The 13,316-nt window shown below is 28.5% G+C and overlaps 1 protein-coding gene across 1 annotated transcript in view; it reads left to right on the top strand.

The window, feature by feature from the left end:
* Nucleotides 1-7,626, top strand: part of Gfrl (Glial cell line-derived neurotrophic family receptor-like) — a 115,223-nt gene extending 107,597 nt beyond the window's left edge. The window contains exon 17 of the mRNA XM_035088794.1: nucleotides 6,856-7,626. Coding sequence (XP_034944685.1) covers nucleotides 6,856-7,107 — 252 coding nt within the window. The 3' untranslated portion in view covers nucleotides 7,108-7,626. The remainder of the gene's footprint in view (nucleotides 1-6,855) is intronic.
* Nucleotides 7,627-13,316: the final 5,690 nt, after the last annotated feature.

Below are 13,316 nucleotides of genomic sequence, written 5' to 3'. Positions count from 1 at the left end.
AGCAGGTAAGACTTAAAGAGTGCAGGGAAATTGAATGAAAAGTCAGTGCATGAGATCGATACTCAAGACGAGACCATATAGGTGGTTTTATTGGCTTCATGCCAATGGTGGGTTATCTATGTGGAACACCTGCGCGTATATTTAACCCCTTTTCAAGACCTCTCTGAGCCTTATGCGGTTCGAAGAGAGAAAACGGATATAACGAAAGAGCGATTCCCCAAAGTTCACGACGCAACCTATTTTCTCATCGAAGAATCGCAAAGGATTCTTCCTTTCTCTCGTTTGTTCTCTCTCCTTTACTTTAACTGTCAACGTGCCGGAAGGATAGGTACTTGAACGATCACTAATGCTAAATGCTTAGAGTCGGCATGCTGACTGGTTCTTTGAAAATCTCGATTTATGTACGAACTTGCGATTTATTAGCATTCGCCAATGCTCCACACAAAAAGAGACAGAATAACTTTACTGTTACGCTGTCTGACATAAAACGTGGAATCACTACTTAACTACTTATCCCGTTGAATAAAAAATGCATTAAAGGAAGCTTTAAGGTAGTGGGATTTATTTCGAAAAAAAATAACTAAATCTTTTCGTCCTTCAATGAAGACCATTTATTTCAAAGTTTTTTTGTTACTCTCAGTTGTGAGATTATCGTAGAGTTTTTGCAATTAATTAATTTTTAAACATTTTACGGTTCGAATTAGTAGCTAGAAAAAAAAGAAAGAAGCACTTGAAAGACTAGTAAATGTGTTGACACAAAAAACAGCTTGGAAAATTTTAAAAAAATCTTATTTATGGAAGTTATCTATAATCACAACGATAATGTCAAGTGCATTGAAAATATTCAGTTGAAAATCTTCCAAGGAGAATTTGACACCCTATTAGGATTTAATGATAACATTGACGATGTGAATATCGAAGCGAAGCATTACTTGCAAAATTTTTTATCCAAATAATTTCTTCGATATTTCCAGTATTTATAATCATAACAATTCATGCATGGAAAGTAATTTGAGCATTTTAATAACTCATCAAAGAAAGAAGATAATATTTTGAAATCATTTAATGAAATGTTATCTTAATGAGAATACGATTCGCTACATGGACAAAATATATAAATATTGACTTAAGCTCACCAACCAAATGTCTGCCGATATCTTGATATATTTTTTTTATTTTCTTACAATGTGCAAAATGTCTTTGCCAGTACTTTCATCGACATTTACTAGAATTCTTCGAGTTATTGGAATTCCGTATTATTCACACAGAAAATTTGTCGATTTTTATAGTGACGCTTTGGAATCTTCTCTTTTTTTTTTACAACTTGTTTTAAGATTTCATGTAACAACAAGAAAATTCATTCCCTCGGTACCAACATTACATACCAAGAGAATGGGTGTTTTTAGAGAATTCTCAAGAGTATAATCACGATGAGAGTAGAAACTCAGTGAAATTACTTGTGCATGTGAAAATTTTCAGTGGACAATACTTTTATTTTTTTAAATATGCAGCGCTAGTTGTCGTCGTGCACAGTAAAGCGCGGAATCTTTTGCAGTTAACAACGAACATGCTGATTTGAGAAAGCTTAGAGAAAGGAAAAAGGTTGTTTGACACGCGATCCACAAAACGCAACGCATTCCATATACCGTTGCATTAAAGGTAAACGCCTTACATACCTTGTTGTTAGCTATTTTCTTTCTGTACATAATCACATACGAGGAAATATACGGTCTTACGGATCAATTGTTTTTAAGACGCGTGTCAGGCATATTAATAATTGATTATAACCTATGCTCTTTGAATTTTCTATGAAAAAAAAAGATATCCTTTTATTTACCAAGTATTGATGAAATATTAAAAATGGATTTTATTCAACCGTAAATAATTCATAAAATCGATTGAATGGTAATGAATAATCAAATTAAATTAGGAAACGAGCAATTTATTTGTCCAGTCAATTGCGAGATATCCTCAAATTAATTTAGCAATATAAAGCACAGTATGGAATGAAGACATATTAAATTAGTAAAATAATTCGAAGAAAAATTTCAATGCTACATATTGTTTCATTTAACGAGTTATAATTTCATAAAAATTTATATCAGGATTATTTACAGATTAATTTATTATTCTTTTAGTTTAATATTAAATTGAATTTAATTCTTGAATCGAAAGCTTCTCTTTGAATTCAAATTAAATAAAAATTTATGGAATGATTTTTATTGCAAACATAGTTAGTTATTACTTAAGATATTGAGATATTAAATTGATAACATTTTTAAATGGTTATAAAGAGGCTTTCTAAAAAATTACCACAAATAATTTTTATACCGAATCATGATCATAATAATAGCTTTGTAAAACTAGTCTATCGCTTTTATGGGAATTTCAATAATCACACTCTAGATACAAGGACATGTACACATCAATAGAAATCCGAGCTTATCATGGAACCATCCATCAAAGGGAGGAATAAAGTACACTCGTCGAAAATTTGGTATCAAAGTCAAAGGGAATTAAAATAACTTTTTGATGGCCAAATAACGTAAAAGTTAAAAAATATCAAGTTTTAGAAAATATTAATCTTAAATCAGATCGATTTTGAATTTTTATTAAATATATTTTACTTCTTTTTCATAAATTTTTAATTTAAGATGTTATATTAAAAATGTCATTGCTGAGAAAATAAGGGAATTATTTTTTTTTCTCTTTTATCTATCAACTATTTATCTGTGTAAAAAAAATAATTTCAATGCAAGGCAAAAGTTTTTATAGTTATATTATGATTATTCATACTCAGAGAGGAAAAAAAAATAAAATAAATGTACCAGTAAATTGGTTTAAAAATAGCTTTTTATACAGAGGGGTACTACCTTGGACGAAATTATGGCGTGCCATGCTACCACGTATTTTACTTAATCAATAATGACGTCCAGACTGGCGTCGTTAGTGTTCAAAAAGAAAAAAATTACGTCAAGGAATAAAAATAATAAAAAAAGTCTTAAGTAAAAGACAGCAAGTGAATCGAGATTAATAATTAACAGAAAAAATAAAAAGAGAGATGAATGAGTGTTGTAGTATAAAACGTACTATCATATATTGTTAACTTGCATGAAAATTTTGACATGTATAATTTTGCAGCTTAAGAAAATGCATCGTCACGCAATGCAAATGAGCTTCCCACCTTTATCGACTAACTTTCTCACCTTATGTTCTTATTTATTCAATTTTTCAAACCTATTATACATATCCTCTTTCACTCTCTTTAATACCAGCTTTACGTTGCACAAAACGACAAGATTTCCCAGAGTATAATGCTAATCTTAAATTTCACTAATCGTTATTCGCTCAAGATACTCTCAACTTAAGTGAGTTTCCGTTGAATTTTTTTCCAATTTTTTCTTATATCCTCTTTCTAACCATTTTATGTCTATTTCCTGAGAAAGCTCCTATAACGGTACTTTATACTAGAGCTTTATGGCTGGTTAAAAAAAAATTTCAACAAAGATTTTAAAATAGAAATTAAAAAGTATTTAAAACTATCAAGTTTTAAATTAAACAAAAAAAAAATTAATCAACAATTTTTGATTTTATTACGAAGAAGAAAAATTAAATAATAAAATAATGATAAATTGCATCATGTTAATTCATTATCTTTTCAATATTTATTGATATCAAAACACAATTATATTATTCAATATTTGAGAGTATTTATACGAGAGTTATTTATTGGATAATGAAGTATTTTCACTTGATCCTTTAATTAACCATAAATTTACGTTATATATAAAAAAATTTCATTATTTAAAAAAAAAGTTATTTATTAATTTGAATTTAGTCTGAAAAAAAAGTTTAAAAAACCAATAAAATCCAATTATCAGGAAATAAAGTAAATAGGTGAAAATATGATATTACTTGATGCATGCTTGCACGCTTTTAATTTTCACAATTTTACGCGAGAGAGTAAATTAATTTTAATCGATCGATATTAGATGCTATTGACTCTTAATATCGTTTGAGACACATCAAGCATCTTGAGGAGTGATTACGTTCATCACAGAATATTGCAATTACCGGTCGATATATACCAAAGCTCGAGATCACATGAATCAAGGAGCTACCCAGCTATTCCGTTTATTCAAGCATACGACAATCGACTATGGAAATGCACGAGAGATTCGACTAAACCGTCATCAGTCTTCTAGCTGATGACACGATCACTACTCCCTTCGTATTATCCAATTAACCTATCATTAATAAGAGATTCACAACTGGGCTCAGGGATAATGGGGAATGCCATTTACGAAAGTAACGACTACTATCATAATACTAAAGTGCTCCAGAAAAGCTCTCACAATTTGTGCTTTCACGAAAGATAAATAGAATTGCTTGGATATTCGCAACAACCAGGCACATGTGTGCATCATTAATTGTTCTTGCTTGTTAGAAATGCAAGACAATACTTGCTCTTCCTATTCCTCATTCATCTCATAAACTTCCAAATAGATGTAAGAATATATTCCGACTGTTTCAATGGGAAATTAGATATTTAGCTTAATATATCATTTTTTGTTTAGAGGGAAAAATAATACCACATGTTACGAATGAATTAGAGGTGCATGTTTATTAACATCAAACCCTCATCTTTCATATGTAATACCCTTTTGGGGAGAAAATTTATTATTTTGTACTCGTGGTAAAATAATTCCACGGATATTATGTTTAATGTTGTAATGGGATTTTTCAATTTAATACTGTTATTTTGCTACTCTAAACAAAAATCAAACTTTGTTTCTGAGTGATTAAAATGTTTTAATTTTTATTTTAATTTTGGCATATTTTAAATTAACTAAATATTCGAGAGTAATATATTTTATTCTCGAAAAAATTTATTTATAAAGTTATCAAAACATAAGAGCAACATTCTCCAAAAATTTAATTCCTCTTACAAAAATATAATATAGCACTATTTAATTGTTGTTATTGACATAAAAACATGTGACTGAAATAAAAAATATCGCAAAAGTATTTATAAAATATCCTTTTATTTTGTAAATAAATCGTTTGGATTGTAATTTTTTTTTACTTCATGTAAATTTGTTCCACTAAATCAGAGCTGAAAAAGTTACGCGGAAAAGAATAATTGTTGGATTGTAAATGGAAAAATGAAAAAAAAAAAAAGAAAACATTTTTTTCTCTAGTTACAAAGAATAAAGACCGCAAACAAAGGATTTCACCAACAAGAGGTGAGATCAAAACGTCGTGTTGGATTATAGGTTTGCGGAAAAGGAAAAGGGGTAGGATAATACCTAGTATCCGGTGAGGAGACTAAAGCTGGTTACAATTAGCACAGACGATATGTAAAATGAATTATCATCCGAAGGCTTTGGTAGAAAGCAGGTTATTAGTAAGGTACCAGAATGCTTGATTCAATTGTACCAAAGCACTACTATACGAGCTTTCTCTGGTTCATTTTATCAACTAGTACAAAATATTTCCCAACGTTTTCTATATTGAAAACACCTCAGGCTTTTAAATCAATTATTGTCAGAAGGTTTTCATTTTTATTTCCATCCAAGTTTATTAATTTCTCAACAAAAAAAATTTCTTTTCATATGCGTCACTCAATCCAATATAAAAATCTTAACAAATTCTATAAGAATCAATGAGAGAAATAATTTAATTACTTCACAGTCTTTTTTCCTTAGCTTCAATTCCTGAAGCTTTAACTTTTGAGATAATAAGACTGAAATAGAAAGTACAATGGTAGATAATAAAATAAAAATCTTGGAATAAAAAATTCCAACAGTATGGCACCTGTCAGAGAATTTGACGGAAATTAAAGATTCAACGAGTTGAGGGTAATTTTCGGTAACAGACTATGGAGAACAAAAAAAGGAAAACCAGAAAGTGAATAACGAATGGAAAGTAGAATAGAAGCAGGGGAAGCAGAAGAACTGATAATAATGGAAATCGATGAGCATGCGTTAGTTAACAGGCGACATATGAGCCAAGCTAAGCCATACATTGGATATATTCCAACTCTATTTTATGTCAACACAATCTTTGATCATTATAATGAGTGATTATTTCACTGCTAAATTCCTATTAACTTAAGCTACTTATATTGCTTACCACTTTTTGTGCTATAGCTCAATGAAATACCATTTTCATTTCTCATCATCAAGGAATTACTATTAATTTCTCTCATAAAACGATCATTCTCTATTTTCCAATTATAACTACATAAATACTTCATTTTATAAAATATTCGATAATGATCATGACGATTATCAATTACGAATTATGAAAAAATTAATAGTTTTGGAGGGTGAATAGAGATAGATATTTATCAGTGGCGAAAAATGAAGATTGATAGCATTTACAAATTTAATCATTTGTAACTCACCTAAATTGGTTTATTCATTCTCTTTTCTTGATAGTCACTACAATTTATTTTATCTTTTTTTTTTTTGTTTCATTTATTATAAATAATCATCTATCTTAATTTGATTTCTACAACACCAGAGTGAAATTTAAATTTAGAATCAGTTTATTTATTTCCTGAAATAAATAAAATATTTTTCAAATACAAATAAATATTCAAATAGAAATATTCTTCAAATCTCAAGAGAAAGAATGAGTCCATTATTATTGGAATATAAATTTAAAGTTTCTTATAATGTAAATTCATTGTATTTCCATTTTATCGTCGACTATTTAAACAATTTAAGGTATTTAAGATGACATCGTTAACTCACTGTTAATTGAAGTATACAATCAAGTTTATACAGTATTTAATTAATTAAAATGACTTTTAGTTAAATTTGAATGAATTTATATCTCTAATTACAGGAAGAATGTGGTGGTATGCTTCAAGACTTGAGCGATAAGATCAACAACAAACACCAAGAAGTGCATACACACCCACTTCTATCAATCTTTAAAATGGCTGAGGTTGAAGTGAAACTACCACCCGGTAGCAAAGCAACTAAAACAACAAACCCTTCTTCGTTTATATTATTTATCATCTCAATCACAATATTTATGCAGTGGAGTTATCCGTCGAGTTTAAATCTCGTTATAAACGACAACTTAACATCGTGACAGAGATTTTAATTTTCTTTGATGTGATAAACTCTATAAAGAATGGTTTAGTAATGTTTTCAAATACGTATGATGATGATGATACATAGAGAATAATTTAGTTCAAGTGTATAAAGAAACAGAAAATTTACTAAGATAGCATATATAATCATGAAAGCCTGAACGAATGAATGATAGCAATCAACTTCTCATTGTCTTTCCATGTATTTTTATTAAAAATTCTATTTTTCTTAGTAATATTAAATTATATATCGTTTTTTCTTAATGAAATTCATTTTGATGAAGTTTAGTAAAATTTATGGATAATTTAATATCCATGAGTCCTGTTAAAGAAAAGTTACTAGAGTTTCATTGATAAAGAAAGCTGTCACAATAAGAATTTATAGCTCGTACCAAGTTTCCTGTAGTATTTCATTTTTACTGCAGCATTGCAGTTTTACACGTGCAATTCACGTGAAAATTTTTTTCTTTTCATTATTTTATATGAAAATAATTTGAATAAACCAGTATTATATAAATTAATGTTTAAATACAAAAAATTAAGAATTAAAAATTTACTTTATTGTAGAACAATCGAGGATGAAAAATTGTTAAAACTTATAAATAATTGTTAAATGATAGGAAAATTTTATTAGTCGTCATAAGATTTATTTTTAGTGAATTATAAAATTATATAAATATTTTATGGAGTAGTTCAATGAATAAAGACAATGAGAAATTGATTAAACAACGAATGATATATAAAATGTAAAAGCTTGAATAATAATTGTCTGAAATATTATTTAGAATATGGTCCAGTGTTTGTGTAGCACTGATAATGAATATAGAAAAATCTATAACAGATGTAACCAGAATACGAGAACAAAAAAAAATGAAAAACACATCGTGATAACGTAAAACGTACACGAATGTTTTCAATCATAATTATGGAGAAAAATAGTATATTATTATTTATAAATAAAATATAAATAATACTCACAGATTTGTGAGTTTGTATGATAACTTCGTCAATCTGGTCAGGTAACAGCTTGATAGTGAGACGAATGTGTATGATATCGAGTAATTTGATGATAGTGTATATTTTAACAAAAATAGAGAAATAGTCTTCTAAAAATATATAGCCATTGGAGATATCATTATGACAGTATGTTAAATCATGTAAGCTTGAATTGTCTCACGGTCGTATTTAAATTACCTATCAATTTATTAAAGCAAAATTTTTCCAAATAATTATTACTTAGAATTTAATCAAATCTTTAAAGAAAAAACAAAACATTCAATTAAAAAATTCCAATTATTCTTAATAACTTTTTTCCAATGCAATCACTAATAATTGATAAATTGTAAATTGTAGATAGAAAAATATGTTATAAAATAATTTACAATTCATAAAAATGATTCGCTATTTCTCCGATAAATTTTGACGTGCTCAAATTTATGCATCGAAAATGTCGACAGAGCGCATTGGAGAAATAGAACGAATCGGTCAAACTCAGACATTCATACGACATTTATCTAATCTACTGCCTAGTATAGAGTTGAGACGTACGACCGTGAGGCAGTGGCAAGTATGACATGGCTATCGGAAAAGCAATAATGTCGAGAGTTTATGATACAGCAAGAGCATGTCACGAGGTAGGCCGGATAACGAGCATACGAAGGTGGGCACGCGTGCGCAAATGCGTTAACAATCCATCATGCATAATGTTGGACACTTGTATCGCTAAAGGAGAACAAATTTGTCAAGCACGAAAATATCGATACGATTATATTGAATTCCAAGTATGCATAACTTGAATTTTCCAAAGATAAGGTAAATGTTTCATAGCTTGTGATCAAAACAGCTTTCATTTGACCAATACTTTGTCAACTATTTCACAATCTGACCTTTCTATCACATAGGAATAACTATTTCGACAAAATTAAACAAATATATTGTGATAATTTTTTGAAACTTTAAAAATGGTTAAAAATTATGATTTTTTAATCATGAGTTATTGAAACATTTATCATTACTCTTCATATAATTTCCACGAAACACAAAGAGAGCGATCAGTTTAAATAAAAAAGTCAAACCGATAAATTAATAGAAAGAAAAAAGAAGGATGTTGGGTATCATTCTGGGCTTTGTGTGTAAAAAGAATAGTCTTACATATCTGAACAGTGAATGAATGATTGTTTCCGGTCACTTGTTTTCACAGTATATTTGCTCCGGCATACAAACGAAATACTGTATACACGTGGAATGTCAAATAAACGTTGCAAAAAGAATGATGATTGACGTGATGTACGGTACAGTCAATTGGGACAATCAGTAAGCTTTTCCCTTTATCTCTTTCTTTCTTTCTTTCCGTCCCTTCCTTTTTTTCTCATTTTTACATACATTTTTTTATTGTTTACTCCCTTTGTCTTGCTTTTTTTTCATTCCCTGATTTTGATTATTGCTTTTTCCGATCTCATTCTTTATGTTATGAAACAACACGTAAATTATTCGTTGATACAACTGACCATGTCCTGCAACAAATTTCAACTATCAATTTTATGTCGTACGGTGGTTAGTAATAAAATTGTTACATCAACAGTTTTGTGTTTCGTGGAAAAACTAACCCTTCAGTTCACTCAGTTGAAGTGTTGATAAAAACAAAAACAAAACAATGTTGGAGAAACAAAAGAGTATAGTAAATAATGCGAATACAAGTTAACAAATGGCCGTGAAATTAAAAATACCAAGAGTTTTGTCAGCTTTTATTTTTTTTTATACTTTGATATTCTTGTATTATCTTGTTCATTGAATTTTTACCATTTAAACCATTTTTATAAGCACACTTTCATCTGAACATTATTACTCACAGATGAAAAACTTGGCTATTTTACATATCAAGCGTCATATCAACTTGTATTTTTATCTGTGAGTCTTCCAAGCGTTAACCATTTTACAGATGACATTTTTTAAAATGAAAAAAGTAAAAAAAATAATAACTCTATGTTGCTTAAAATAATAATTGGTGCAATGAGTGTGTAAATAAATGCCTGTATAAATTATTCAGATAAACATAAATGCGTCGTGTCTTGCACAAAGCAGGGCATAATAATTTATCGAAAATGAATATCAATGTGGCATATTTTGCTATATCAGGAGAAAACAACCTGAGTGTGCTTAGAATATGTTACTTGGTATAAAATAAAAGATTTTACTGACTGACGTAAAATTTTGATGAAAAAAATACATCAGTCAAAAGCTTACAAGTTTGATTCGATAAAAAAAGCTAAATATATAGATTGTGTGCAAATATTTTCCATCAAGTGAAAGCAATATATGCTTAAATGTACGTAAATTTAATTAAATGTCAAATGATTCAAATTTGCCTGAATTAATAATTGGAAGTGAAAAAAGTAAATTTCGTAAAATCAGTGAATAATAATAGTAACAATTACTTGAAAAAATATATTAATTAAAAAAATACTCTCGAACAAATCATGAAAACTTTTTTGATATATTTTGATACTACTGCTGCTACTACTGACGTTGTAATTAATTATTCTCGATGTATTTTTTCAGGCAATTTGAGGAAAAAAACAATAAAAAAAAATCTGTGTAAAAATTATTTATAGGATTGGCATGACAATGCGCAGTATTATTTCTGACCTCAATTAATTTTTATCTATCCACACAATCAGTATCTAATTTCTAACACGCAAGTTAGTCAAACACTTGAAATTGAGTTCGATGATAAGAAAAAAAAGTTAAGTCTACTTCTTAACGATTATTTGTCAAGTTAGCCTAAAATATTCTGTTTTAATTTAATTATAGTTATTTGTCAAATTGGTTATAACATTATATAAATACAATTATTTACGCTGACACAGTGAAAAGTATTAACAATGTAGACACAAATGCCAGCCGTCCGATATACTTCGTGAATTCATAAAAGCAAACAGACCGTGTGAATATTTGAACTCAAAGGATGATGATATTTATTACGAGAAATAGAAAACTCAAATAAATAAAAAAAAAGGCAAAGACGAAAAAAAAATAAACTTTATTTACACATGCACAAGCACATAAGTATGTTATTACATACGGTGGTTCCAATCTAACATATCAAGACTCCTTCAATTAAATAAGGGGTTAGCCAATTACACTCATTTTATTCTTATTTAATTGTAGGTTCAGTTTTTTCTATGCTTTTTGAATGAAACAAGAATAGCACAATAATGTATAATTGTGGCACGTTCGAGGAAATAATTTTTTTATCTGTATGTAATGAATGTATGTTTCTTTCTTCTTGTAATATAATTGACTGAAATTTTATCGATTATCTCGATATGATTATATATAACTGCATAGGTATCACGAACGTGCCACTTTAAAGACAATGGTACCAAGAGGCAGGGGTCAGAGATCAATTTTTGCGTGTGTAATGTCTTTCGTACTTAACTTTCTAGACTAAGTTTTCAACATGTGAACTTGTTCTCTACTTTATCGATCAAACTTCCTAGAAAAAGCTCAAGTTATCAACCGTTGTTAGGTAAAGCTTTTATAGATAAGCTTCAAACTAGATTACCAGTTTTTTTCTTACATACCGACCAACCAAGAGCTTGCAAGCTTAGTTGGTAATAATGAAAAAATAAATAATAATTATGTTAATATGTTCACTTGAGCATTGTTAATAACTATATATGAATAATTAATTTTTGATAGAATAAATAATTAAGTTTATATAAAAATGTGCAATTCAAATAGATGATTTATAGAGAAAATTTTTACAAGTTTGATCAATAATGTCTACTCAAGAGCTCAATTTACTCCAAACTATAATTCATCAACATAACTAATGTTCATTCTCGCCCATCATAATATTGAATAACGAATAAATATTATGTATAAAGAGATATAAATATATTTTTTATTACATAATACGCAATCTGACCCCAGCCAGGTGAATAATATAAGCCATAATAAAATGATAGAATAACTATGAAATATTATGGAAAATTAAAAATAAGTAGAGCACAGCGAAAAAATAAACATGCTTACTCCTTCCTCGATACTGTAGAGTTCTCAATGGACGAAATTTATTTCATAATGTGAAATGGTCTAAGATAAAAATTTATCATTAATTATCTGAACATTGATCGACGAGATGATCCTCGAACAATTTCCAGAATAAACAATTAATAGCTAAATACTCAGGATTTTTTTATGTATAAGATTCGACGTTTTTTTATTCTTTTTAAAAAATATTAAATAAAAAACGTTTGAATCAGTCGCTGAAACAAGACACTAACAATCCATTCCTCAAGGCACTTATTGAAAAAGAAAATGTCTTTAGTGTCAACTGATTACTGATGTAACTCAAATGTATGTACATAAAATATCTTATTTAATGAATATCAATATTTAGATAACGTTATCACTCCTCAATAACAAGCAAATGATAGCGAGAGAAATTTAAAAGAATCACATCTAACGCAAAATAAATGCGTGTTGACAAATGTATCTAATGGCTGGTTGTAATAAATATTATAAAGGCAAGATTATTAGCAGGATTACAAGACTTATGCTCACCACTAATGCGTGGTAATGTATAATAAATTATACTTAAAATGCGGTGACAAGAGAAAACTAAAAAAAGTTGTTATAAGTTATAATAAAAACAATTAAATTGCTGAAATGTTGGTAATAAATGACATCTGACCCAAGTGGTCATAAAAATTGTATCATCTCCAATTATTCTTACCTTTTGTCACAATTTCTGACAGTAGCTACGTTCAAATAGAATTGTTATATTAATACAAAACAAAGCTTTAATCAATATTATCAAATGTCTTGTTTAGTTTTATCATTATTTTTTTTTTTTACATTCCATAAAAACATCCAGTTAAATTTTATGGATGTGTAGAATACTTGATTTTCTCGGTAACGGAATCTTATTAAAGAGACACTAATACAGGAGTGTAAGGTGAACATCAATAGCCTATATAATAAATGACTTGTATCTTCACCTAATAATGTTGCTTGACACGTAGAAGTCAAGCTAAGTATAACATTCTTTTTTCCACGATATTTTTATCTTTTTTACTTTTTTTCTGTCTCTTTTACTACTGCTACATAACTAAGGGAGGTCATGAAAGCGAGCGCCAAGCGTGTAATAGAAATAGTGAGAGCTTAATCAGTTAGTCGATAGACAAATTGGGTTAGCGTTTGC

The sequence above is a fragment of the Chelonus insularis genome, unplaced genomic scaffold (assembly GCF_013357705.1).
Source record: "Chelonus insularis isolate UGA/USDA-ARS -01 unplaced genomic scaffold, ASM1335770v1 contig_568_pilon, whole genome shotgun sequence".
NCBI classification, from domain to species: Eukaryota; Metazoa; Arthropoda; class Insecta; order Hymenoptera; family Braconidae; genus Chelonus; species Chelonus insularis.
The sequence above is the reverse complement of the archived record's forward strand: the minus strand, read 5'-3'. Positions and strand labels throughout refer to the sequence as shown.